Source organism: Selaginella moellendorffii, unplaced genomic scaffold (assembly GCF_000143415.4).
Source record: "Selaginella moellendorffii unplaced genomic scaffold, v1.0 SELMOscaffold_116, whole genome shotgun sequence".
Taxonomy (NCBI): domain Eukaryota; kingdom Viridiplantae; phylum Streptophyta; class Lycopodiopsida; order Selaginellales; family Selaginellaceae; genus Selaginella; species Selaginella moellendorffii.
Window position 1 is genome coordinate 342,966 of NW_003314377.1, and position 26,928 is coordinate 369,893.

General features: G+C 46.2%; 6 protein-coding genes across 10 annotated transcripts; 4 read left to right on the forward strand and 2 right to left on the reverse strand.

The window, feature by feature from the left end:
* The first annotated feature begins 11 nt into the window (after positions 1-11).
* On the forward strand, positions 12-2,611 carry LOC112342702 (ABC transporter E family member 2). The gene is made up of 11 exons (XM_024664914.1): positions 12-176; positions 230-315; positions 380-477; positions 532-649; positions 706-795; positions 843-1,147; positions 1,204-1,399; positions 1,456-1,641; positions 1,702-1,968; positions 2,033-2,278; positions 2,345-2,611. The coding sequence occupies exons 1-11, from the start codon at positions 77-79 to the stop codon at positions 2,462-2,464; spliced, it is 1,812 nt and encodes a 603-aa protein (XP_024520682.1). The 5' UTR covers positions 12-76; the 3' UTR covers positions 2,465-2,611.
* An 18-nt stretch (positions 2,612-2,629) lies between these two features.
* On the forward strand, positions 2,630-4,288 carry LOC9635455 (retinol dehydrogenase 11). The gene is made up of 10 exons (XM_024664918.1): positions 2,630-2,795; positions 2,852-2,918; positions 2,970-2,998; positions 3,046-3,248; positions 3,322-3,440; positions 3,494-3,592; positions 3,652-3,709; positions 3,763-3,916; positions 3,969-4,108; positions 4,169-4,288. Exons 1-10 carry the CDS (start codon positions 2,640-2,642, stop codon positions 4,197-4,199), a joined length of 1,056 nt encoding a protein of 351 aa, XP_024520686.1. The 5' UTR covers positions 2,630-2,639; the 3' UTR covers positions 4,200-4,288.
* Positions 4,289-4,559: 271 nt separating this feature from the next.
* LOC9635429 (zinc finger protein CONSTANS) lies at positions 4,560-6,508 on the forward strand. Its single transcript, XM_024664915.1, has 2 exons — positions 4,560-5,858; positions 5,919-6,508. Exons 1-2 carry the CDS (start codon positions 4,938-4,940, stop codon positions 6,252-6,254), a joined length of 1,257 nt encoding a protein of 418 aa, XP_024520683.1. The 5' UTR covers positions 4,560-4,937; the 3' UTR covers positions 6,255-6,508.
* LOC9635430 (C-terminal binding protein AN) lies at positions 6,131-9,068 on the reverse strand. 2 transcript variants are annotated; one of them, XM_024664913.1, is made up of 8 exons: positions 8,334-9,068; positions 8,059-8,218; positions 7,817-7,947; positions 7,032-7,760; positions 6,909-6,956; positions 6,737-6,853; positions 6,540-6,658; positions 6,131-6,472 (listed from the first exon to the last, which is right to left on the reverse strand). In XM_024664913.1, the coding sequence occupies exons 1-7, from the start codon at positions 8,988-8,990 to the stop codon at positions 6,584-6,586; spliced, it is 1,917 nt and encodes a 638-aa protein (XP_024520681.1). In that variant the 5' UTR covers positions 8,991-9,068; the 3' UTR covers positions 6,131-6,472; positions 6,540-6,583. The 2 variants fall into 2 exon arrangements, with proteins under 2 accessions (XP_024520681.1, XP_002991219.2); XM_002991173.3 differs by having other exon boundaries at positions 6,456-6,658.
* Positions 9,069-11,808: 2,740 nt separating this feature from the next.
* LOC9635456 (GPI transamidase component PIG-T) lies at positions 11,809-14,222 on the forward strand. Of its 2 annotated transcripts, XM_024664921.1 has the most exons (5): positions 11,809-12,026; positions 12,083-13,348; positions 13,410-13,556; positions 13,614-13,788; positions 13,856-14,222. In XM_024664921.1, exons 1-5 carry the CDS (start codon positions 11,826-11,828, stop codon positions 13,984-13,986), a joined length of 1,920 nt encoding a protein of 639 aa, XP_024520689.1. In that variant the 5' UTR covers positions 11,809-11,825; the 3' UTR covers positions 13,987-14,222. The 2 variants fall into 2 exon arrangements, with proteins under 2 accessions (XP_024520689.1, XP_024520688.1); XM_024664920.1 differs by having other exon boundaries at positions 13,410-13,788.
* A 4,574-nt stretch (positions 14,223-18,796) lies between these two features.
* On the reverse strand, positions 18,797-20,716 carry LOC9635431. Of its 3 annotated transcripts, none has more exons than XR_002991057.1 (2): positions 19,406-20,716; positions 18,797-19,317 (listed from the first exon to the last, which is right to left on the reverse strand). XR_002991057.1 is itself a non-coding variant. In XM_024664922.1 (2 exons), exon 2 carries the CDS (start codon positions 20,344-20,346, stop codon positions 19,483-19,485), a length of 864 nt encoding a protein of 287 aa, XP_024520690.1. In that variant the 5' UTR covers positions 20,347-20,370; positions 20,473-20,716; the 3' UTR covers positions 18,797-19,482. The 3 variants fall into 3 exon arrangements, 2 of the variants coding, with proteins under 2 accessions (XP_024520690.1, XP_024520691.1); XM_024664922.1 differs by having other exon boundaries at positions 18,797-20,370; positions 20,473-20,716; XM_024664923.1 differs by having other exon boundaries at positions 18,797-20,370; positions 20,419-20,716.
* Positions 20,717-26,928: the final 6,212 nt, after the last annotated feature.

Sequence of the window (26,928 nt, forward strand, 5' to 3'; positions counted from 1 at the left end):
CTAGAATCTAGGGCTCCAGTTGTGGTGAGAGCGCTCAGTGCCTCCAGCCGCCCAAGCCGCGGTGAGGGGGGGCGCGATGGATCGCCTCACTAGGATCGCGATTGTCAGCTCCGATCGTTGCAAACCCAAGAAGTGCCGGCAGGAGTGCAAGAAGAGCTGCCCCGTGGTGAAAACAGGCAAGGTTTACTTCTCTCGCGCTAGATCTGCGATGGCCTAATTCGAATTCCAGGGAAGCTGTGCATCGAGGTCTCGTCCGCATCGAAGATCGCATTTATTTCGGAGGAGCTGTGCATCGGTTGTGGTATTTGCGTGAAGGTCGGTGCAAGCTTCTATTTTTTCGTGGGCTTTTATGGTTCTTAGTTGTTGTGGTGTGTGGCAGAAATGTCCCTTTGAAGCGATACAGATCATCAATCTTCCCAAGGACCTTGACAAAGATACCACGCATCGATACGGAGCAAACACTTTCAAGCTCCACAGGTTTGCTTGTTTCCCAGATGCGTTGTGGTGGTGACTTGTAGTTCACGTAAACAGGCTGCCTGTTCCAAGGCCAGGCCAGGTCTTGGGTCTTGTTGGCACGAACGGTATCGGGAAATCTACTGCGCTGAAAGTTCTTGCTGGAAAACTCAAGCCCAACCTTGGGAAGTTTGCGGTACTTTCGATTTTTTATTTATTTATTTTCTTGTTCATGACATTGTTTTGTTGTAGAATCCGCCGGACTGGCAAGAGATCTTGACATACTTCCGAGGATCCGAGCTACAGAACTACTTCACACGTATTCTGGAAGATCACCTGAAGGTAAGGAAACTTACAGTTCACTCCATCACTTAAACCTTCTGCCTCAGGCCATCATCAAACCACAATACGTCGATCATATTCCCAAAGCAGTTAAAGGCAACGTCGGGGAAGTTCTCTCGCAGAAGGACGAAAAGGATCTGAAAACGGATCTGTGCCATGATCTGGATCTAAATAACGTCTTGGACCGAGATGTCGGGGATCTGTCCGGTGGGGAGCTCCAACGTTTCGCTATTGCCGTGGTGGCCGTGCAGAATGCTGAGATTTACATGTTTGACGAGCCATCCAGCTATCTCGATGTCAAGCAGAGGTTGAAAGCTGCTCAGGTCGTTCGTTCCCTTCTGAGGCCAAATAGGTAAGAGTTCTTTTCTTTCTTGGTTTTTCCACTCAACCTTTCTGATTTTTCGACAGCTATGTGATCGTTGTGGAGCATGACTTGAGCGTGCTAGACTACCTGTCCGACTTCATCTGCTGCCTCTACGGGAAACCAGGTGCTTATGGTGTTGTGACGCTTCCCTTCTCCGTGAGAGAAGGTATCAACATTTTCCTCGCTGGATTCGTTCCCACGGAAAATCTGAGGTTCCGTGATGAGTCACTTACTTTCAAGGTATGAATCAGTCTTGCAAACTCTATCTGCTTAAGACGTTTTCATTCATATGTAAGGTTGCTGAGAGTGCTCAAGAAAGCGTTGAGGAAGTCCAGACGTACGCTCGGTACAAGTATCCGTCTATGTCGAAGACTCAAGGAGGCTTCAAGCTTCAAATCAAGGAGGGCGAGTTCACGGACTCGCAAATCATCGTGATGCTTGGGGAGAATGGAACTGGGAAGACTACGTTCATAAGGATGCTGGTACGTGTTTAGAAACTTTGTCACTCTTTCCCGCAAGTTCATGATGTTGTCTTCTACCAGGCTGGTTTGCTGAAACCTGACGATGTGGATGACTCCGTGGACATTCCGGAGTTCAACGTCTCGTACAAGCCACAAAAGATCAGTCCCAAGTTCCAGTCGACAGTGCGGCACCTGCTTCACTCGAAAATCCGCGACTCGTACATGCATCCTCAATTCAACACGGACGTGATGAAGCCGCTCCAGATCGAAGCGCTCATGGATCAGGATGTTGTCAACTTATCCGGTGGAGAGCTCCAGCGCGTTGCGCTCTGCCTTTGCCTTGGAAAGGTACTACTCCTTCCTTCACATTTCTTTCTTTCCAATGGATCTTAACACATGCTTGCATTTGCAGCCTGCTGATATCTACCTTATCGACGAGCCCAGCGCTTACTTAGACTCCGAGCAGCGTATTGTGGCATCCAAGGTGATCAAGCGATTCATCCTCCACGCCAAGAAGACCGCCTTCGTGGTGGAGCACGACTTTATCATGGCGACATACTTGGCGGACAGGGTCATCGTCTACGAGGGGAGGCCATCGGTGGATTGCATTGCCAATCCGCCCCAGAGTCTCCTCACAGGAATGAATCTCTTCCTCTCTGTGAGTAGCTTCTTTCTTTTTTTCTTTTCGTTTCTCCATGGATCTTACGTTTGTTTCGCTTTGCAGCACCTGGACATCACCTTCCGGCGAGACCCCACGAACTTCAGGCCTCGCATCAACAAGCTCGACTCCACCAAAGATCGAGAGCAAAAGGCCGCGGGATCCTACTACTATCTCGACGATTGAGCAAGAGATATCGTCAGCGATCTCTCCTTTTGCGCAAGTTTTGTATCAGTAGCAATGTAGAGTACTCATATCTAAGTTCTAAGCTGTGATCGCGCTCGTGATGCTATCCTCAAGTAACTTCTTCGTAATAAAATGATATATTACAAATATTAGGGCATGGTTGGATCGCGAGAGGATGGTGCTCGAGCTATGGCGCATGGCCGTTGTGTGGACGCTCGTTCTGCTATGCGCGTATTTCAGGCTCTTGTTTCGGCTGGTGTTTGGTCGCGCCGCCATTTATCCTCGCTGCGCGCCCGCCTCGCATTGCGCTCGAGCTTGCATCGTCACTGGGGTATGTTTCTCTCTTTCGTTTTGATCCTCTCTAGCTTTAAGTGATGTTCTTCCCAGGCTTCGTCGGGGATTGGGAAGGCAACCGCAGAGATCCTGGCTCTCGAAGGCTATCACGTAGTTCTAGGTAGCAGCAAGCTTTCTCTTCCTTTTGCTTCGCTTCTTATTCTTTGATCAGCTGGAAGATCACTAGCCAACCTTGAGAAGGTATGCCTACATTCTCTTATCCATCGCTGACTTGGGAGTTCTCTTAGGCTGCGAAGGAGCTACACAAGACGCATGAAGATCTTTTGCTCTATCCCATGGTGCTCGACCTGTGCTCAGTGCCATCAATACTGAGTTTCGTGAAATCGGTGGAGGAGTGGCTGGGAACTACACAAGTCTCGCTCCAGCTGCTCGTCAACAATGCGGGGATTTTTGCCGCGACTCCGCAATGCACGAGCGATGGATACGATCGGTAACAAACTTTCTCCCTCTTTCTTTTCTTTCTTTCTTTCTCTCACTTCTCGTTTTATCCTTTTGCATTTCAGGGTGGTCATGACGAACTATCTGGGGCCTTACATACTCACGCAATTGCTTCTTCCGAAGCTTCAAAAGTCCTCGCATACGGCACGTATTGTGAATGTCGTTTCTTTCACGCACAGATCCTGTGAGTACATTCTTGCGCAAACGCTCTCTTGTGCGCTGAACTTCGCTTTCCAGCGCGAAAGCTTCCTTCAGAATTTTGGAAGATGCTGGGAAAGAAAAAGCTGGACGACGAGGACAACTATAGAATGGCAATGACTTACGAGGTTTCGAAACGTAAGCTCCTTGCTAACATGATACTTGGTTCTTCCGCTTCTGATTCACCATATTTGTAGTTTATGAACTTTTGTGGACATATCAGCTCCATCGGAAGTACTTGCGAGTTTCAGTCATGTAAGATCCAGTTCATCTTTGTCTAGCGTTGAGTTTCTTGTTCATTTCTACAGGGCAGCTGATCCGGGGGTAGTCGAGACGAAAATCCTGAGAGAGCTGCCGTGGTGGCTTGTGCAGTTCGCGTTCATGATGCTAAAAGGAGTGTTTTTGCTACAATCGCCACGGTGTGGAGCGAGAGCCGTGGTTGATGCCGCTCTAGCTCCCATGGTAAATCCAAATCCTCATCGCCACCCTTCTAAATCCCCTTCACAACTCGCAGGAAGTCTCTGGGAAGTATTTCTTCGGTGGAAACGGCTTCACGCTCCCTTCATCGGCGCTGTCCCGCGACGAGAAACTGGCCAAGCGGCTATGGAACCTCACAGAGGAGGCCTACGCGGCAATCATGGAACGCTACACAGCGTAAGTCGGTTCATTCACATCTCAAACTCTAAAAACTTGTGATCTTTGTTTCGTTCCCAGACCATCCTCAAATTTGTTTCGTAGGAGGTAAGAGTCTCGAAGAAAATCAAAGAGCATCGTCAAGAAATCAAAGAGCATTGTCAAGAAATCAGGCTCAAAGAAAGTAAAGAGCATTGTCAAGACAATTGGCTCTTTTTTTTCTTCTTCTTTTTCTTTGCCACTAGATTGCGTACTGGAGGTTTTCTGGCTCGCCAACTTTACTGAGAGTGGACAAATATGTGGCTCTTGGCCAAGCCGTGCGCACTGGTCACTGTCCCCGCCACCTTGGCACCGACGTGGCACAAAGTGTGGACACTGGATCACGAGCTGCCCGGCGAAACGCGCCAGCGTGGAGGCGCCAGTGGGAAAGATAAAGATTGACAGGCGCCCATCGCTAGCCACGTGTGCGAGCCTTCCACGTGGCGATAAAGGCTTGGTTGTTGGTGACGCATCCTATCTACACTGGGGGGCGTATATTCGCGAGGCGAGAAATGGCTATGGAGGTTCCATCTAGTTCTTCCAGTCAATCCATAGCGCGCTCTGCCCTTTGGCGCTGACACTCGCGATTGGATCGTCAGGTACTGGTTGGATCGGTGATGGATTAGCGGCTTAGCTGAACGGCACAAGGCAGATTTCTTGGTTCTTTGGATCACGATCGAGGATTCCAGCGAAATATCGGAGAATCGATCGCCAAATCTTGGCATCGACGGCCATTTCCATCGAATCGACCGATATTTCGGCCAAATCTTGCGGCATCGACGGCCATTTCCACGAATCGATCGATCCAGCAATGACGAAGCCATGCGATGCGTGCCAGTCGGGGAATGCAGTGATCTACTGCCGGGCGGACGCGGCCTTCCTGTGCTGTTCTTGCGACAACAAGGTCCACTGCGCCAACAAGCTCGCGTCGCGACACGAGCGCGTCCTCGTCTGCGAGGTCTGCGAGCACGCCCCGGCGGCGGTCACCTGCAAGGCGGACGCGGCGGCGCTGTGCGTCACCTGCGACAGCGATATCCACTCCGCCAATCCCCTCGCCCGCCGCCACGAGCGCGTGCCAATCACGCCCTTCGTCGACTCTAGCGACGGCGGCGCCGCTCCTCCTCCAGCTCCGCCAATCCTCCACGACACCGGCAACGCGAACCACGTCAAAGCCCAGGACCACCACGACCAGCAGCAGCAATGCAGCTATCTTCTCAAGGACGAGGACGAGGACGACGAGGAGGAGAGCTCCGCTGCGGAGGCCGCGTCGTGGCTCCTCCCACAGCCCAACAATCTCGCCAAGAGCGATGGAGAGAAGCTCGGCGGCGGCGGTGGCAGTGGCGGCTCCAGCGATGGCGGCGCTGGAGACGGCGACTCCAACGATCCCGACGACTTTGCTGGCGGAGGCGATGGTGGCGGCGATGTTGGAGTGGAGAGCACCGACTTCTACTCCACTCTCAAGCCATCGGCACCTCCGCCCCTCCGGATCGAGAAGCTCCTCCTCAAGTCCCAGGCCGCGGCCAACTTCGATCTCTTCTCGGACGAGGACTCCTACTTGGACATGGACTTCCTGGGCGCGCTCCACTCGGTCACCGACAGCTTGGTTCCAATCCACACCACCGGAGGAGCTCTCCACTCCTCCTCGCCAGTGGGATCCAACGCCGACTCATACGATCTCGACGTCCACGACAAATCACCTCCACACGCCTACTGCCCCGGCCTGAGCCTCAGCGTAAGTTCTTCACAAGCTCTCTCTTTTCACGTTTATAATCTTCGCTCTTTCCTCCGCCAGGCATCCTCGATCGATGTTGGAGTCGTCCCGGACGCAAGCTTGAGCGACATCTCAACTCCCCAGAGCCGGCCGACTTCTTCGTCAGTGTTTGGCAGCGGCGAGGCGCAGGCGGCGGCGGCGCCACTCCACCACGCCACTCCCCTCGAGCCGATCGCGCGGGAGGCCAGGGTGCTGCGCTACAGGGAAAAGCGCAAGAACAGGAAGTTTGAGAAGACGATAAGGTACGCTTCTCGCAAAGCTTACGCTGAGACCCGGCCCAGGATCAAAGGAAGGTTTGCCAAGCGAGGCGAGATGGACTCTTACGATGCCTCCTTTGGCGTTGTTCCTTCCTTTTGAGCTCTCGCCCGGAGTTTCTTCGCGTTTTAGCTCTTGACAGTTGGCTCCAGTGAGAGAGCTGCTCCAAGTTACTTGGAGAGCGGGCTCTCGTTCCACCATAGCCGAGCTCCCGGTCTACGTAAAATCTCACAGCTTGTACAGTGATCACCGGCGTGCTGCTGGAGTCCCTTTTTTCTTTGATGCGCGATTTCTTCCTGGACGTACTATAATGTATTTCACTATCGCAAACAAATCAAAGTTACACGTTAGAAGCTCTCTCCGAGTCAAGGAGAATCAAAAGTATACCTTCACAGATAGACTTTATTTCTTGCGAGCATTGGATCAAACTCTCAGCTCAGCCACCTCGCCACGCCATCGTCCTCTCCCACGGCTGCCAGTACCTCCATTGACACGTCCATGGACACCTTTATGAGTTGTGACAGTGAGGAGTCAGTGAAAGAGAGAAAAATGAAAGAGACGCCGCGCTGGATAGCGCTACTTACCCCTCTGAATTTGCTATTCACGAGCGTACAGTCGCTCAGCTGGGACCCTTCGAGCACCCAGCTCTCCCACATATCGAAATTGTGGTTGAGGAACACGAGCTCCGATTTCTTGTTGGACTGCACACACACATAAAAGCATTGACAGGAGATAAAACATAAGATCGAGGAGAACCTGTAGAAGCTTTCCACCAGCAGCCAGTGATCTCAAACCAAGACGATCCTGAAACCAAAGAGAAGAACATAGAAATGTTTAGTCCTGTGTAAGAGAGCTATGGAAAAATGAAAAAAAACGTACTCTATTTCGTAGCACCACGAGGAACTGAGCAGCAGGATCTCTGGGAGTGACATCCGACATGACGTCCAGGCACCACCTTCGTCCGGGACCTTTCTGCCGAGCAACGTAGTAACCATTCCCAGTCACTGGACGGACAGCAACGACGTAGCCTTCCTTCAGCACATCGATCGCTTGAAGGTCCTGCACGGACTCGCTAGCCGGTTTCTCCGAGCTCACGTCCGCGTCTTCGCGTCGGGCCTTGGAATCGTCGGGCGAGGTGAAACGGGAAGTTGAATTCACCGCTTGGTCTCTCCCGCTTGTGCCCCCGGGATCATCTCTTTGCAATGCCACCCAGTTAGCATCTCTCTCCGGAACTGGGAACGATTCTGGCACCTGGTGAGATTTCCGTCTCGAGCCCCTCTTCTTCGACTTCTTTCCCGATTTGTTGTACATACTGCGAGCCTCGCGGATCTCCTGTGGCGGATAAACAAGCTGCTTCCGGTGAAACTGCTGGCCGGTCTGCGAGTCTGCAATCCACTGATCGTCTTCTTTGGCACTTTCTCTCTCGAACCGCTCATGCTTCTCTTCCTGCCAGTCCTCTTCGTCCTCTGAAACAGAACTCGCAGGAATAACTCCATTGACAAGATAGGACCTCAGCAGAGAAAATGCCTTTAACCGGATTTCGTTCCACGCATCGTCACTGTAATCGGCACTCCGAGGAAGAATTAACACGTTTGACATCTCCCTGACCTGTAGAAACACGAGTCAAGTTCCAAACATGTCGCATAAAAAAACCAGGTGCTTACCCACGCTTCCAGCCATTGCGGACCTTCGACGCCATCCAAAGCGCAGCCAGCAATGATGCCGTCAATGAGAGCTTGCTTCACAGCGCAGTCGTCGAGTAGATGGCAGCTGCTTGAATTCACAATAATAGCCCCTGAGCGAAAGCACGCTGAGCTCGTCAACAAAAATTCGTGTAACACTAGAATGCGGTCATTCACGCATGGCATGCAAACGAAACCAAAAAAGAAAAAGAGAAAAAGGGTACCTGGTTTGATGTACTGCAAAGCTTCGGCGTTTATAATCTGGACGGTGTCGTTGGTGAGCGGGCAGTGAAGCGAAACCACATCACTTTGAGAAAGAAGCTCATTCAGACTTTCCACTTTGGTAGCAAACGCAGGAAAAGACTTGCGAGTCTGCTCTTTCACCTGATAGAAAATCCACAAACAAAGTTAGCAGCTCCCTCGAAAGCACCATCAAAAAAAAATCCACAACAAAGTTAGCAGCTCCCTCACAAGCACTAAGGAAAAAAAAAATTCTTACCTCTTCGGTCTCATAGTATATCACTCTCATCTTAAACGCCAGGCAGCGAACCGCAAGAGCACAGGCGGATGGCGTCCGACCAACGATCCCCATGACGAGCCCCCGGCATCTCCTCATCCCCTTGCACAGCGGCTGGATCGATCCCAGCCAGCCAGCGCTTGCAAATCCCTGAGCCGAGAGAGAATGCGTGTGCCTCAGCAATCCCAGGAGCAACGCCATGACCGTGTCGGCAATCTCCTCGCCCCTCCCACAATCCACATGAACGAGCTTGAGTCCCATCTCGGCCGCCGCGGCGGAATCCGCCGGCTTGTTAATAGATCCCAGGCAGAGAATCAGCTGCCAGGGCTGGAGCCGCCGCTGCGCCGCGCGGGGGAGATCCAGGGAATGGATGATCACGGCCGCCGCAGTCTCCAGCTTGCCCTCGGCAATCTGCGCGAGGTTGAGGTGCTCCAGCGTCGCAATGCCGGCCAGAGCATCGGCATTGAGGATCTGCCAATCCTCGAGGCAATTCAGCGCGACGACGAGAGGAAGCCCAGGGATCCCCGCCGCCGCTGCCCCGGCCACTTCCTTGACGATCTTGCTGCTGTTGCCCACTGCGTAGCTCGGATTTTGCGAGGTGGCGCCATTGCCGGGGGAGCTCACATCGACCTTGGTCATCCTGGCTTGCAAATCTGGCCAATGCTCCCTCTAGGCTCTGGATTTCCCCCGCATTCTCTCCTGGATGCCAAAGCCCTAGCTAGCCCTAGCCCTAAAACTTGGCATTTATGAATAATCTTTATTTTATTCTACTATAGAGAATCGAGCCCGAAACGTTTGTTTAGAGAGGCCGATGTCCTAACTGACTGGTCTAAGCTGTTTTTGTGAGCTTGCGAGCCAGAATAGCGGCTACTTATTGAGCAAAATATTTGCATAAAAGTCCTTGTTGAGTGGACCCTTCGGCATCGAACCCGGGTCTTGTACAACGGTTTACCTCTACACTTACCTGATAGCCATCATCTCGGCAACCGGGTTCCCGTAATAAAAAAATCATACCATGTACTTGAACCATGTGTCTTTGCGAAATCCATTTAGATCGCCCATTATCCCGCGCATTCGTCCTGCTGGGCGTTTCGTCCCCGTCTGGTTTTAGTAGGACAGGATTTAGATGAATCGATCATCGTGGCAGCGCTCTATCGCCTCGCCGCCCACCCTCTCCCATCGCGGTTCTAAATGCTTCTCGCGAAGGAAGGAAAATTTCACAGGAGTGATTCAAACTAAAATCGAGCAGACCCTCTTGGCTCACTGAGAGTAAAACAATGCTCTCCTCGGCTGCGCCTTACCGTGTATCAGGCTTCCTCCAGGAGTTTCACAGAGTCAGCGGGAAAAGGCAGCACTGGCAGAGAGTGGCACAAGCAACAAAAGGTTTGAATAAGCTCTACATTTTTCCTCCCATTTCATTGCCACCATGGCCGCTGACTGCTGTAAAACTTCTAATGCTAGCTTTAGTATTGAACACAAGAAAGTGTAACATTAGCTTGCCATCCAGCAACTTTGCGCTGCTTCGTTTTCACCAAGATTGATAAAAGATAAAAACAACCAGTTCCAAGCCTGAAGCCTCATGATAAATCCAGCTCAAGAAGAAAGTTTTTAACTTCCCAGGCTGTACATATTGAAAACTCTCCTCCATGGATCTAGCAAAGCGCAGCTAGATCGATTTTTAACAGCCGGAAGCTATAAGAGAAGCTCTCCCAAAGCTCCTGGGTTACCTTGTTGGCTCGCGTTTCTCTTTGTGTGGTGGATGGGAAACGCAAGCGTCTACATTGTTCTCTCGAAATACCTCTGGAGTAGTCTGGACAGAATGATTTCTCCGAGAGCCCATTTACAGCCACACCAATTATCACCACCAGTATCATCACTTCGTTTCTCAGCCACTTGATGAGCTTTTGGCGCTTCTGCTTCCCAAGAGCGTATGGACAGATGAAATCCACGGTTTTGCATCCGGAGGATGCTCGTCGATGTGAAGAAATCCCTGCATGAATGGAACAGCAACATCAAGATCTCTTCCAAAACAATCAGCAATATCACAAACCTTGTCATACTGGATCGTCAATGTTGCAATAGAAACTCGCAGAGCAATCTCCACGGCAGCAGGAGCTTTGCGATCTTCCGCTGGTGTGACTCTCATCAGTCTGAACTCCACGTTTCGGGCATCCTGTAGGTGTGGCCATACAAACAAACATACCACGGAACCATCTGGAGGATCATAATGTCATACCTGGAAACAGTCCCGGGAGCATCTTTTGCCCGAAACGAAATGACGATGGATCCCCTTGCATTCTCGCTGTCAGCCAAGGGCGAGCCCAAGACCAATCCACCGGAGCTCTCCAAGTTCAAACTCGCTGTGTGTGCCATAAAAGAGAGCCTGAAGACGACGCGAGCACCCGACTTGGAGCAGAACTGAGGCTAAAAACACGATTATCCACGAAGTTGGTGCCTGTTTCGACCAAATGCTTCGCCAAGCTCTCCTCCAGCTCCAAATGGACACTACTTGTAGTTGCAAGCGGGCACTTGCCTTCCAGCTTTGTTTGAGACAAACATCCGGCTTGCCCTCGGCAGCAATCTGCACGAGGTTGAGGTGAATCCTTCAGCGCGACAACGTAGCTCGGCTTGTGCACCTCGGTCAAATATTTATAATATCGAGAAAAGAATCGAACCAGAAACATATGGTTTGGGAGACTGAGGTCCTAACTGACTGGTCTAAGCTCTTTTAGTGAGCTGGCGAACCAGAATAATGGCTCCTTATTTAGTAAATTTTTTGCATAAAAGTCCTTGTTGAGTGGACCCTTCGGCATCGAACCCGGGTCTCGTACAACGGTTTACCTCTACACTTACCTGGTAGCCATCATCTCAGCAACCGGGTTCCAATAAAAAATATCATACCATGTAGTTAAACGGGTACCCGAGGAGATTATTCCCCGTCCCTGAGAGGCGCGAATCGGTGGTGATTCCATCCGAGCTGGCAGCGAGCGCCTCGAATGCGCCTCTTTTCTCCTGGTTCCAGTAATAAAATATCGTACCATCTACTTGAACCAATATGACAATATGGGTGCATTCGAGGCTGGCGTTTCGTCTTTGGGAGAATCCCTTCCAGATTTTGGAGCTAGGAGGACAGGATCTACCGAGGGAACGATCTCGTGCTTGATTGCCATGGCCACGCTCAATCACCTTGCCTCTTCCAGGATGCTTGATGCCAGGAACAAGAAGCGAGCGGCCGGATGAAAACTCTCGTGGAAGCCTGCCAAGGAGCTCCATCGCGATTCTAAATGAAGCGCGCGATGGCACTCGCGGGCTCCCAACAGGCTTGTGCCTACGGTCCTGTGGCTATACGTTTTCAGCGCTAATTCTCGACAGGGAGCTCCACGAGCTTGACTACTCACATTTTAGGGCTCTTGAGATTGAGATTATTCCAGTAATATTCTTACTGTACGGTAGAACTTGGAAGAACCCTAAAGTATGGATCTTCCTTTTGCCCTTGCTTTTGTTCTTCTTCTGACCTCTTGCTATGCGATCGATGAGGACTTTTCCGAGGAGCTGTTGCTGCGTCCGCTCCCCGACGGCAATGTGCTCGCTCATTTCCACTTCGCCAGCACATTGCCGCCCGTCGATCACTACGGCGTGCATCACCGGCTCTTCCCCAAGGCCATCTTCCAGCTCGTAAGTCCTCAAATCCCTTCTCCAGGAAACGATGATAAGAGAATCGCTTGGAACAGGTCCGGAAGTTTCGAATCAAGGAAATGGAGCTCTCCTTCACGCAAGGGCGATGGAACTACCAGCGCTGGGGCGTGGGCGATCCGATCGCACAGCTCGCCGCCAAGCCAGTGGGAGTGGAGCTTACGGCATCTCTCGACGTTCCAGAGGCAGAGGTGGATTCGACGTGGGGAAACCTCACGCACGCTCTCTCGGGCCTCTTTTGCGCCTCGATCAACTTCCTCGAGTCGCCAACTACGTTCTTGGAGCCGTGGTTCTCGTGGAGGCCCGAGGCAAACTGGACAGGAGGAGGAGGAGCTTTCGACGCTCCCGGCGTGAAGAGGGTGGTGAAAGGAAAGAAATGGAGCAAGAGCTCGAGAACCAGGTATGGAGCACTCCCGAGAGAAGCAGTCTGTACGGAGAACCTCACGCCATGGCTCAAGCTTCTCCCGTGTAGAGACAAGGCTGGGCTCACGACGCTCCTGGACAGGCCGACGATTTACAGTGGTATGTACCATTCCCAGAGGCTGATTATCACTTCCGGTGACTTCGATCGAGACGAAGAAGGCACGACGTTGGAGCAAACCTTGACGGTTGTTTTGCGAAAGCCAGCAGTTTCAGAAGGTCTGTCTTCCAAGCTGCAAGACTGGACACTCTCCGGGTTGTTTGGCTCAAAGCTGGAAGGCAAGTGCCCGCTTGCAACTACAAGTAGTGTCTATCTGGAGCTGGAGGAGAGCTTGGCGAAGCACTTGGCTGGAGATCTCAGCAAAGAAACACGCATCAACTTCGTGGACAATCGTGTTTTCAGCCTCAGCTCTGCTCCAAGTCGGGTGCTCGCCTCCCTTTCAGGCTCTCTTTTACTCGAGTATGAAGCTGGCACGCACAGCGAGCTTGATCTTGGAGTCACTTGGAGAGCCCCGGTGGATTGGTCTCCTGCTCGGGGTCGGTTCTACACAAGCCGGTACTTGGCTGGCAGCGGGAATGCAAGGGGATCCATCGTCATTTCTTTTCGGGCAAATGATGGTCCTTCTGGGGACTGTTACTCTCCAGGTATCGAGGCAGTCGAGTACGTCGACATTATGATCCTCCAGATGATACCGTGGTATGTTCGTTTGTATGGCCACACGCTACAGGTTTCGTTGGATGGCCGAAACGTGGAGTTTTGGTCCGTGGTTAGACTGATGAGATTCACACCAGCAGAAGATCGCAAAGCTCCTGCTGCTGTGGAGATTGCTCTGCGAGTTTCTATTGCAACCCAGGCCGTAACTCTGACGATCCAATATGACAAGGTTTGTGATATTGCTGGTTGTTTTGGAAGAGATCTTGATGTTTGCTGTTTCATTCATGCAGGGATTTCTTCACATCGACGAGCATCCTCCAGATGCAAACCGTGGATTTGATCTGCCTTCCGCAGTTATCACTTTCCCAAGGTGCCGTGTGTTCAAACAATTCCAAAGTGATGATGTCGGTCACTCGCACATTTTGGCTGTTGTTCAGGTAGTCGATTGTTTTGTTTTTCCAAGTCCGAGTTTTGTCTTTGCTCTCCTCTTACAGAGCCAGCGTCCAATGCAAATATATAGCGAAGTTTCATTGATGCAACTGGCCACACCGGATTTCAGCATGCCGTACAACGTGATCACCCTGACGTGCACAGTTCTTGCGCTGTACTTTGGCTCGCTGTTAAACGCTCTGAGGCGAAGGATAGGCGAGGAAGAACGAGAAAGCAAAGGTACCTAGAGTTATCTCCCCATCCATTCCAAGCTCTCGTTCTTATGCCATTTGTTCTTGACAAGCAGAAGGGAAGAAGGCGGGGCTTCTGAGCCAAAAGCTCAAGTGGCTGAGAAACGAGAAGCACATGAGAGTGATCAAGGTGATACTGGTGGTGATAATTGGTGTGGCTGTAAATCACTACTTGAGCTCGTCATGATGGCACTCTGGGCTCTCGGAGAAATCATTCTGTCCAGACTCCTCTGGAGGTATTTCGAGAGAACAAAAAAATGTGAAAACTGGCGCTTGCATTTTCCATACACCTGACAGAAAGAGAAAAGCGAGGAGCTTTGGGACAGCTTCTCTTGTAGCTTCCGGGCGATAAAAACTGCTCTTTGCTAGATCCATGGAGGAAGATGTACAAGTTAAAAACTCTTTTCTTGGGTTGGATACTTATATCTGTATAGGGGTTTTCCTTAAGGAGTTTAGGATCAGGTGTCCGTTCTTGCCTTTGAAGGATCTGTGCTTGGCTGGTTTTATATCTTTTATGCATCTTGGCGAAAACGAAGCAGCAAAGTTGCTGGATTGCAAGCTAATGTTACACTTTCTTGTGTTTGATACTAAAGCTAACAATAAGGAGAAACTTTAAGCAAAAGAAGTATAAGTGGAGAACTTTTGTTCCACAGTAGTAGGGGCAACCATGGTGCTAATGAAAATCTTATGTTGCTCTTTTGCCTCTTGCAAGTGCTGAGAGGTGAGTATTGTTTTATTCTTAGTAGCTTCTGTTGTTCAAGTGCTGGTGTTTAAAGACTTATTAGAGTTCACTTTAGTTGTTTTAGTTCCTTCCATCTCTATACCACTTTAAAGTATTAAAATACAGTTTTTATTATTTGTTAGAAAAATGTTGTATTTTTTGTTCGTCTAAAAACCTTTTCAAAATTAACGAATATTCACTTACAATTCTGCTTTGCCGCTCCATATGTAATATTAATCAATAGCGTTTTGAGGGTCTTGAAGCACCTTAATGAAAGCATGAGACAACAATGCAATGGATGCAAATTAAAAAGGTTACCACTCAATGGAGGAACTCAACGAAATTCGATTTGGAACATTACAGGCGGGCTAGGACGTGAACACACTGTAATCCTGCAGCGGAGGTGCAGCGGCCACCAAATTCTTTTCAGTAGTCATATGATTTGTCCAAAACATTCTTGCAGTACCATTAGAAAGACACTCATACAGCCAGCTTTGAAATCTTGAGAGCTGCAACAAGCATCAAAATCCACGCACAACCAAGCGTGCCATTCGCTTCCCTCCCAGCAATCAAGCACTTTTTAACTCGAAAGAAGGGAGCACACGGCTGAGACTCACTGCTGAAGGAGACAACGCGCCACTATACAATGAGGGCAGTTTTGGTGGTCGCTTTAATTTGGAGTCAAAGAGCTAGCAAAGATGGTGTAAACAGAAAGATAGACTTTAAGAACAAGGCCTTCTGGTTTTGATGACGAGGTTTCCGTCCTGTAATCCAAGAATGCCTTCTGCTTCGCAGCCGAAACCAACAAGTTCATTCAAACCAAGTTCATTCAAAGTTCAAGTTCAGCGTTTACATGTAAACCTAGCTATGTTAACAAAGTCATTCTTGCGCATTATATGTGTAGCTTTTTATTTGTTATCTAATTATTAATTATTTTCTCAAAATTGTATAAAAAGACCTCATAATTCGTGGGAAAATAATAACCTAAATATTTTAATAATAATAGAGTTTCTAAATAATATTTTATATTTAATTTTAATTTGATAAAAAATATAATACAAGGATGACATGTATAAGTCCAGTATCTAATGTTTATCTATACATTTCTTCAATAAACTCTTTTTCAATTAGAGTTATGCATAAAACATAAAAATAAAAAAAATCATAACCCATATTATGAAACATTTGTATTTCCCATGATAACATTTATGATATTTTTAGCATGTCTAGGTGGTTTTTCAACAGCATAGTGAAGAGTTACTATTAATCTTGATAATAGTATAGCATAATATAAGTTTCCAAAGTTTAGTGAAATACAAATTCATAAAGTTTCACCAAAGAGTAAATTGTACAAACATCATTTTAATATTGATGTTTCTACTTTTTTTCCAAATGTCATGCCATTGGAATATCATTGGAGCACCAAAATAAACTTTTATAAACTTTGAATTCAATATATTAAACTAATCAATTTAGGATATAATTATTATACTTACAATTATCTAAAGAAAAAAGAAACTATACCTTTTATTTATTCTATAGTATACACAATAGAAAAAAATATTTTAACTTTTAATTTTTGAAATTCAAAATATATATAAATTTCTCTTTTAAAGTGAATATGGTAGCTACTCCTTGTTCTAAAATTTTAATTTCATTATAATCTATAATAAAATATTTTAAGTTTTAGTAAATATAAAAACTCTAGTTTAACAAATAAAAATTATATTTTTTATATAAAACATTAATCTCTTTGTAAAAAGGACATTTGTCAATTAAGCTACCCTTCTCAATATCATTTTTGTATAAGACAATTGCAATAACATCATTACAAGCAAGTAAATCAAACTAACTACCAAATTTCTAAATTGAAAAATATACAATAAACATGCCTTATTCATAATAGGTATTGATTTAGGCAAGTAGTAGATGCAACTTCTTGATTTAAATGAAAGTGCTTCCTCTAATTAAATTAAGTTTACTCAATTTCTTAGTGCTTAAATTGTTATGTCACATTGAATGGTGAGCCATTAAATATATACTTACAAATTCCTAATTAAGTATATATATATATTGAGTTCTAGTATTCGTGAATTTGAAATTTTATGATGCTGATTTCTACATTGTACCATCAAAAGGTTTATTTATCCTATTTATATATCTAATATTTAAGGTATATATAAAAAAAATTTAATAAACTATTTCTTAATAGGAGATATGCATAATATAAAAATTAAAAACTAATTTTGAATGCTCATATTAATAAATGTTTGTATTGTTGTGATAACATTTATGACATTGTTAGTATATTTGAGTGGTTTTTCAACAGTAGAATGAAAAGTTATTACCAATATTTCTAATGTTATGACACATTATATGTTTTCAGTGTTTTGCAAAACAAAATTTTATGGAATTTCACTAAAGAGTAAAGATTGATATTTTTACTGCTTTTTCTAAATGCCACACCATTGAAACTTCATTAGAGCACATAAATAAAATTTATAAACTCTAAATTTATTATATAAAACAAATAAATTTATGATATAATTGTTATGTTTACAATTTTCTAAAGCAAAAATAATTTATAAAATTTTAAAAAGATATATAAGTTTCTTTTGAAGTGAATATAATATTTAATCCTTGTTCTAACTTTTTAAATTAATTGTAATCTAACATAAAAAATGAGTAAATATATAGAGTTTCTAGTTTAACAACTACAGCAAAGTCATTTGTCTTAGAAGATAATTGCAATAACATTGTTGTAGGCAACAAAGTCAAACTACTTGCCAAATAGAAGAAATTTTTGCATAGGATAAATAAACCTCCTTAAATGGAATGATCTAAAAAGCAACAATTGAATTAAGCTATAAAATCTCAAATTCACAAATACTAGGACTAACAACATATACTTGACTAAGACGTACACCATCTATAAGTATATATTTATTGACTCACCCTTCAATAGGACAATGTATTCAATAATTTTGAATGTCAAGAAATTGAGTAAATTTTGTTCAATTGGTAGACTTGCCTACACCAGTACCCATTGTGGAGTCACCAATGCAAAATTCTATGAGGCTAAAGGTGTTGGTTCTATTCTCATTGAGCTTAACAAATGGCACTATACACATGTCCCAGAAATGCAAGAAAATTTGTTATCTATGAAAAGCCTTTTTTATACTACTCTTCAATTTCTGGAGATCAACACAGTATTACTTTTTATTTTGATGTGGTCAAGGTGATGCACAGTACCTATTTACAAGTTTGATGCTAGTTTAGTGCCTCTCCTTGTCAAAGAATCTAAGATGGCACTGGTTCTAGCATAAAAAATATGGAAGTAGAAATGTCGCATACACTTTGGGATTGCTTGCTGATCCTCTATCCCACCTCTTATTGGTTATGGACAAGATCAGGCTTTTTTCACATTAAAGCCTTCCTTTCTTAATAATGTTATGAAAGATCAGTAGTCCAGTGGTGCCATGCAAAAGAATATTTGTGATAGTTACTCATTTTATGCCCTAGATAACAATTGAAAGTTCGTGGCATTTGGTGCGGTGACAACTGGGACGCTTCCAGATAGAACAGAAAGTGGTAGTTCTGCACCATCAAGCTCCTGCTGCTCTCACTAGCAATAATCAAGAGGTACGAGAGATTTAGTTCTCCTGTGGCAGATCAATGCACCATGGAAGTCTGGCTAGTAAATATCCTTGATGCGTCTCAAGAATCGGGGTGATTTTTGGGTGCTAAAATCGGGAGGAGTATCAAGCTCGGGCAGGACGGCAGTCTCTCCGAGAAAAAGCGGGCTTGTTTGATTCCCCCAAACCCACCAGGCACATGGAGAACTTCGTCCACTTGAGCTGCCTGAGGATGGAATTGCCTGTTCGTGACAGGAATGGATGGTGAATGTGTGGCGTCGATGCTCCAAGCACAGCCCTGAACCTGGAAAGATCACACCGAAAGCTTACAAAGTCTACTTCTCTGGAAGTTCATACCTCTCAACCTTGGTCCCTGAAAACGTATCCCGCCGCCAGGGCGCCAAACACAAGGTCAGCGTCGAGAAAGCTACACTGCGAGGAGGAGGAGGAGCGACAGGAGGAGCGCCTGCGATCGATCATGTCTTGTCAATGGAATCAGACGAGACAAGAGAATCAGCTGCCAGGGCTGGAGCCGCCGCTGCGCCGATAGGCCAGGAAATGGATTATCACAGCCGCCGCAGTCTCCAGCTTGCCCACGTCAATCTGCGCAACTCCAGCGTCGCGATGCCAGAGCATCCGCATTGATGATCGACGATGATTCAGTATTTGGTATTTACAAATATCGGGAAGAGAATCGAACCCGAAACGTTTGTTTTGGGAGACCGATGTCCTAAATGACTGGTCTAAGCTGTTTTTGTGAGCCGGCGAACCAGAATAATGGCTCCTTATTTAGCAAAATTTTTGCATAAAAGTCCTTGTTGAGTGGACCCTTCGGCATCGAACCCGGGTCTTCTACAACGGTTTACCTCTACACTTACCTGATAGCCATCATCTCGGCAACCGGGTTCCCGTAATAAAAAAATCATACCATGTACTTGAACCATATGACAGGGGTCTTTGCGAAATCCATGGCGTTTTTGTTAGATCGCCCACCAGACGAGATTATCCCCCGCATTCGTGCTGCTCGGCGTTTCGTCCTTGGCAAAGCCCCCTCTTGGGTTGTGAATCGATCATCGTGGTAATAGATCGTCAAGAGTTATGGCCTGGGTTGCAATAGAAACTCGCTGAGAAATCTCCACAGCCGCAGGAGCTTTGCGATCTTCTGCTGGTGTGAATCTCATCAGTCCCAAAACTCCACGTTTTGGCAATCCAACGAAACCTGTAGCGTGTGGCCATTCAAACGAACATACCTCGGTATCATCCTCGGCTGCCTCGATGCCTGGAGAGTAACAGTCCCGGGAAGAACCATCATTTGCCCGAAACGAAATCACGATGGATCCCCTTGCATTCCCGCTGCCAGCCAAGTACCAGCTTGTGTAGAACTGAGCCCGAGCCGGAGACCAATCCACCGGGGCTGTCCAAGTGATGCCGAGATCAAGCTCGCTGTGTGTGCCAGCAAAAGAGAGCCTGAGGAGGACGCGAGCACCCGACTTGGAGCAGGGCTGAGACTGAAAACACGACTGTCCATGAAGTTGATGCCTGTTTCTTCGCTGAGATCTCCAGCCAAGTGCTTCGCCAAGCTCTCCTCCAGCTCCAGATAGACACTACTTGTAGTTGCAAGCGGGCACTTGCCTACCAGCTTTGAGCCAAACATGCTGGAGAGTGTCCAGTCTTGCAGCTTTCGGAAAACAACCTGCTCCAATGTCATGCCTTCTTCGTCCCGATCGAAGTCACCGGAAGTGATAAGCAGCCTCTGGGAATGGTACATACCACTGTAAATCGTCTGCCTGTCCAGGAGCGTCGTGAGCCCAGCCTTGTCTCTACATGGGAGAAGCGTGAGCCATGGCGTGAGCCGTGGCGTTCTACAGAGTGCTTCTCTCGGGAGTGCTCGCTCTTGCTCCATTTCTTTCCTTTCACCGCCCTCTTCATGCCAGGAGCGTCGAAAGCTCCTCCTCCTCCTGTCCGGTTTGCCTCGGGCCTCGACGAGAACCACGGCCCCAAGAACGTAGTTGGCAATTCGAGGAAGTTGATCGATGCGCAAAAGAGGCCCGAGAGAGCAGCTCGCCGCCAAGCCAGTGGGAGTGGAGCTCACGGCATTTCCAGAGGTGGACGTCGACGTCCAGCCAACGACGTGGGCTGCGCGATCGGATCGCCCACGCCCCAGCGCTCGTTGTTCCATCGCCCTTGCCATTTCTTTGATTCGAAACTTCCGGACCTGTTCCAAGCGATTCTTTCATCATCGTTTCGGGATTTGAGGACTTACGAGCTGGAAGATCGACAAAAGAAAGGGCAAAAGGAGGATAGGGTTCGATTTTACCTCTCAAAAGCCTCGACCACTGAGAAACGTACTTGGAGTAAGAGTTCGCACCCTTGGAGGCATGGAGGGCAATGAGATCACTCTTCTGAAGGCCATGGGTGTTTGCACTGTGCTGGGAGATTCTCTCCAAGGGCAAGTAAATCTGTGCTTGAATTCTTTCTAGTAGTTGAGTTTATATGTATGGAAAGTGTGGGCTCATTGAGATGCATTTGATTGAGCAGGATGAAACACGATGATCAGTGTGTACGTGTTGCATGAGTGTGGTAAGCAAGCAATCCACCTCTATGCATACTTATGTCTAGAAGGGACAAAATGGGTTGATGTTTTGCCAGGTAGCAATTTTGTCTCTACCCAGGTTGTTCTTATTAGCATGTATATTGAGTGCAATAGTCTTGAAGTTCAAGTATCTTTTAGTGGAGTTTTGAGCCTTGGACAATTGTCATTTAGCACATATAGTTGGCATGGAAAGTTGCAATATACATTTGTGATAGAGCAAAATGCACTAGGAAGGCTTGAGATAAAAAAAATGTGATGAATGATGGGATAAAGTGAAAGTGATAGATCCAGAAAACAATTGAGAACTCACCAAGAAATCGTAAAAGCTCATATATGAAAAAAGTTGATGCAACCTTGTGGCTGAAATCCAAGCTGGAACCCATGCACCAAGGTAGTAAAACCTGAAGACAAAAGAGAAGAGGTGAAAGAAAATGGAGAAAAAAGAAAAAGAAAAAAGAAGTCATTACATTAATGCTTTGAGGTGGCAATGATTGTGAGCATGTGGAAGCTCATGGCCAATTTTATTGGCGAGCACATATGAACCACCCTCCACTTAGCACTAGATGAAGTAGAGGCTAAGCCACTGTGAAGAAAATTTGGAGGATGAAGTGAACTTTTTGAGAAGAACAAGTTGTTCAGGAGAAAAGATGATTAAACTAGGAACTTTGGAGTCAATGTCTGCCTTGGTTTGCTCAATTGAAGCCCTACATTGCTCATCAAGGGCAAGGATCTTCATGTCACGAGCATGAAGCTTGTCCATGTTGGAAAGTTGGAAGTTTGTAGTATGGCGCAAAGATAGTGCAAGCAATAATACTTGGAAATCTATGAAAGTACAAGTAGTCTAATCAAATAAAGAGGCTAGGCTACTCTCACTCATAATCATTGTTCCCACTTCAAAGGTCACGGACACCATAGAATGCACGTGCTTTATTGGAGTACCATGATGAAGGCTCTAAGATTAAGCTGCAATTGAGAGGAGATCCTCCACATAAGGTCCACACTTGAAAAGAAATGATGTCATCAGAAGAGCCTCCACTAGGAAGATTGGCAACTCTTGAAGTTGGCCATCACTCTGATCAAACTAAGTGTTTGCTATGATAAGTGGGAAAGCCTGTGTAAATAGTATTGCACTGGAACATGTTGAACTCAGGCTGTGATGGATCTTCGATCAACTCAAGAAAGATAACAATCAGCGAGTGGGGAAAGGGTGTCGAGGAAGATAATATTGGCTTGAAGGATATTGATTGGCTTTGAGATAGTCCTAGAGGCTATTCTTGAAGCTTTCCCAACAAAGAGTGTCCACAAGCATTATAGAAACAAGAAGTTCAGTGATTGTCGCTAATCTCTATTATGCCGAGTGACCAATTTGTAATGCCTCAAACCTAATCATGCCAAACTTGTCCAATGATGAGGGAGTCCTTCAAAGGTGTGGAGCTGAACTTTTGGTAGTTTACCACCACAAAGTTCAAAAAAGATTCCACCCCATTAATGTAAACTCGAACACTACATCAAATGCCCGTGGGGATAACAATGTAGTTTGCAAACATCTTTAGGATCAGAGTTGTGCTTCTAGAGACTCGAAAACCTGCTCTTGTGGCTGAAGAGATCACATTTCTCCCAAATCCAAAATTGACAAAAGCATTGATGATGGGAGAACTATCGCCAAAGCCTATAGGTGCAAAAATTGCATCTAGATTAGAAGAGGAGGCTGTGTCAATGATGTGCACATCCAATAGGAAAGAGGCTATGGCTTTAGTAGACCTTGTAAAGTCCTTTAGATGCTATCTAAAGCTAGGAATCATACATGAAAGCTCACACCACAAAAAGGTGACAAATGTTTCCATCAATTGTTGAAGTGCACACTCCAAGTCCCTACCAAAGGAAGGTGCAAGATATTTGGGAAGGAGAGGCGTGAATGGGAGTTTGCATGCCACCTTTAGTGTTGGATTAGTGATTGCTGAAGGAGCTGGATCGCCATCAATTTTCTCTTGATCAGTTGTTTTCTTCTTTTGTGCTCATGTGGCTATTGTCTTTGCAAACTCTTCCTTGGGATCTTGATTGCATTGACTTGTCCCATTAGAGATTTTCCTTTGTTGGAAGATGACGAAGGTACATCCTCGATTGCATGCTGCTCAAGCTGTTGTTAGTAGCAATCCTTTGCTTGTGTTATAGTGCTATTATCAGTGAATGGTTGCTCTTGGAGACATTGAAAACATGGTGGTCACAGCTCTAGATAAAGCTTCCAACACCTCTCTATGCTGTGAGTTGTGATGTTGCAATGGGAGCAATACTATAAGTGACTAAGTTTTCCATTTTACTTTAGTCATTTAACCGCATCTCCGACCACTTGGAGGAGTCTCATTCACAACTTCCATAAGTCCCAGTTAGGACTTGGGGCTTGCTAGCTCCGAGAATGGCATCCATGCCACTCAACCTTTGCACTTGGTCCAAGTGCTCCACGTGTCTGATCCCATGACTGACACCCCAAAGCACCACTGACATATCGGCCCGTTACGCTAAGGCCATGCCCATTCACCTTGGTCACACTGGTGGTCTAACGCCACTTACATCATAGTCCTATCTCTCAAAGACTGGGCCATCCGTCTGTGAGTGATCATCCCAGATCTACTCCTTAACATCCTTAGGATGCCCGTAGACATGGGGAATAGCCTTCCCCGACAACTCTTTTCCAGTCCCCACCAAGTCCCTTTCTGTCCATGGCCGTGTTCGCTAACACTGCCACTAGATCAAGGCTCACAGGCTCGACCTCTAAGTCCCACTATCCTTTGGGACTTCTTCATCATGTGACCATATCCTTGGTCACTGCACTAGAGGACTGCTCCTCTTCCCTTTCACCGTTTGGGACTTTGTGATAACATTCCAGAACACCGTGGCCTTATGCAAGCCTCATGGGTACTCTCCCTGCCTTTCGCCTTTAAGTGCTCTAGCCATGGGCTTAGAGTTAGGTTCCGTTGAGCCACGCCAGGTATCCAAGTAGGTAGTGCCACCCACACTTGGACTGGGAGCATTGGCCAGTCGATCTCCCGGGGGAACTAGAGCTGGCTCTTGAACACTTCACCAAGTTACCCACTTGTCGGTCTGTGTTCACTTTAGTCTTGGACTTCCCAGTGGGCAGCTCATCACCCAACACTGGGTATAGCCTTCCTGGGCCAAATTGGCCTTTCCTGGCCCAACTGGCTCCACTGCAGTCCTCCCCCTTACTATACTTTTGGAGCTCACCAAACCCCCTAGGGTCTGGGAGACAAACACTTTGGGCTTTCACCCTCTTAGACTCGAACTCGGACTCGGACTCGGACTCAGACTCGGACTCAGACTCGGACTCAGACTCAGACTCAGACTCGGACTCAGACTCGGACTCGGGCTTGGGCTCGATCTCGGCCTCAGTCTCGGCCTCGGTCTCGGTCTTGGTCCCGATCTCGGTCTCGGTCTCGGTCCCAGTCTCGGTCCTGGTCTCAGACTCCATCTCGAACTCCATCTCGGGTCCATCTTGGACTCCATCTCGGACTCCATCTCGGACTCTATCTCGGGTCCATCTCAGACTCCATCTCGGGTCCATCTCAGATCCCATCTCGGGTCCATCTCGGACTCTTCCACGTGTCATGTTTTGGTCCTCTTGTGTCTTCTTTTCTAGAGACTCACTCATGGCTCGCCTCGTGCTTGTTCCTCGAGAACTTCGTTGGGAGTTCCACTCCCACTCTTGACCTTTTCAAGTCGAAGCTTTTAGTCTAAATGTGTTACGATCGTTTGGCTTTCACTTTGGCCACTACCACGTGGCACCCTTTCGGCTCCACTTTGGGGCCTATGGATTTCGTGTCTCACAAATACCAAGAGTGTGGAGCACATTGTGGCTTCTCAGCCTACTGTAAGTGGTAAGTATGGAGCTCTTGAAGGATTTTCTCTTGCATTTGCTATTGTTATTAGATGATCTCCTTGTACCCTACAAGCTCTATCAAAGCCTTCTTAATCACTGTAGGAAATTTGTCATCAGCAAGAGCAGGAGCAGTAGTTATATGAGAGATAGCTGCATATGAAGCTCCCTCAACCTTGGAGATACTAAGCTCCTAGAGAAGATCACACTCTAAAGTCTCAGCAGTTGCAAAAGTCTCATGACATATCCAAAATTACCTCTTGAGCATCTTGTGTTAGAAATTCCTCTTGAGTCTAGAGATGAATGCCGTGATACTATGAGGCTCATTGGTGATCACCTGCTGCTCCACACACTCTTTCTATAGGCACTAAAATGCATCATATACTTTAGCACTGACTCACTAGCTCTTTGTTGAAAGGCAAACAAGTCCATAAATAAACAATTTGCCGGCCACTGCTAATCAAAATGTGATTTGAATAAGGTCTTGAATGTGGTGTAGTCCACCATATCTGCCTCCAAAAAGAGTCTCTGCCCATGCTGTTGCTCAGTTAGTAAGCGATTGAGAGAGGTCTCGAAGCTTATGATCATCATCACCAATGTCATTTGATGCATAATATTGCTCAAACTGAAGAATGTGTATCTTGGCCAAGATGTCCCCATTGCCTAATAAGTAAGGCAAGTCCATCCCATGTTGCACAATATGAATTACAGGAGGAACTACTATAATAATGGATGCTCAAACTTGCTATTTGCCAAAGACTCTGAATCCTCCTCAGTTGAGAGAGCCATTTGATAATATAGCTCATAATAGATATGTGAATAATGATTGTTAAACCTAAGGAATATTGCTAATAATATGCAAGCATCAAATATGTATGGATCTACTATAAACGGGCATAAAATAATGCAGTCACTACATGTAACAAATGCTCCTAAAGAGTGAAAACTTCTTGGCTTTTGGAATGCTCTAAATCTAATGCAAAGATCTCATAGCAAAAAAAAAATGGCTAGAGAATTTAAGGAGAACCCTAAAAATTAGCACTCACCAACATTCAGAAGTTTGCAAAGACAAAAACTGTGAATATCTCAATCTCTAGAGTGCCAAAAAGCATGAGCAATAATGCATCAGAAAACCCTTGATGCCATCTACATAGCCATAAAAAGAAAAATTGGCCAAAATTGCCCAAAATTGAGCGAAAACAACTGAAACCACCCCTTGTACTCAAAATAAATGAACAAGTGGGAAATTGTTTCAAACTTTTTATATTGCCATTAAATGTTTTATGCAAGTACACAATAAAAAGATCTGGTGAGGATTTATCCAAAACACTCAAGAAAGATGAAAGTGATGTTGAAACTAGAAAGAATAATCCCTTTAAAATCACAACTGTGTAATATGTAATAAAAATAGCACCAAAACTCATGATTCTTTGCAAATTCCCTTGCAAGAAAGGACTTTAATGAAAGCTAAAAAGCAAAGGGAAAAACTCAAGAAAGAAATTTCACAAAACACTCAGGAAATCTTATTGTTAGAGTTTTAGAACTCAATTGTAAAAAGAGAAGAAAAAAAGGAGCAAGAGAAAATGAAAAATCTCCCCACTTTTTAAACTCCACTCATCAAGAAAGCACTTTTTGGAATCCTCATGACCAGATCTAAATGCCCACTCATGCAATTCTCCAAATCCATGCTAAAATTTCAAGTTTAAACCTCTAAAACTAAACTGTGAAGACAAGGGTAAATTGTGAAAGAAAAATGCTTGCATGCAATTTAATTCTCCACCAAATCAAGTGTTCTTTAACTCTCTAGAAAGAGGAGGAGAAGTTTCTTTGACTCAAATAAGGCACAACCAAAGTGAATGCTTCTATCATTAGAAATCTCTTCAAAATCGAGTGAAATAAAGTGAAGTGGAAAAACAACACCAAGAACTCTAGATCTATGAGTCTGTGTTTTAAATTCGTGTAAGGGGAGCTTTTATTAGTGCTAGAGATCCCCCAAACATGAATCTAGCCACTAAAACTCCAAAATCTCTCTATCCATCTAGAAAATTCTCTTATTCTCCAACGAAAGCTAAACTAACTTGTTGTCGCGAATGTGACTTTAGGTATCGAAAGTTACCTGTCGGCTAGTCCTTACGGACACTTTTACCTTACTGCCACGATGGCAGGAGGTCGATATTGCTGGGCCCGTTATTAGTTTCCGCCTAAGCTAGTTGAGAAACTGGTCATCACATGTGCACTTAGACCGGAAGGGCACTAAGGAAGGAAATCCTACATTGCCATTTGTCAAGCAG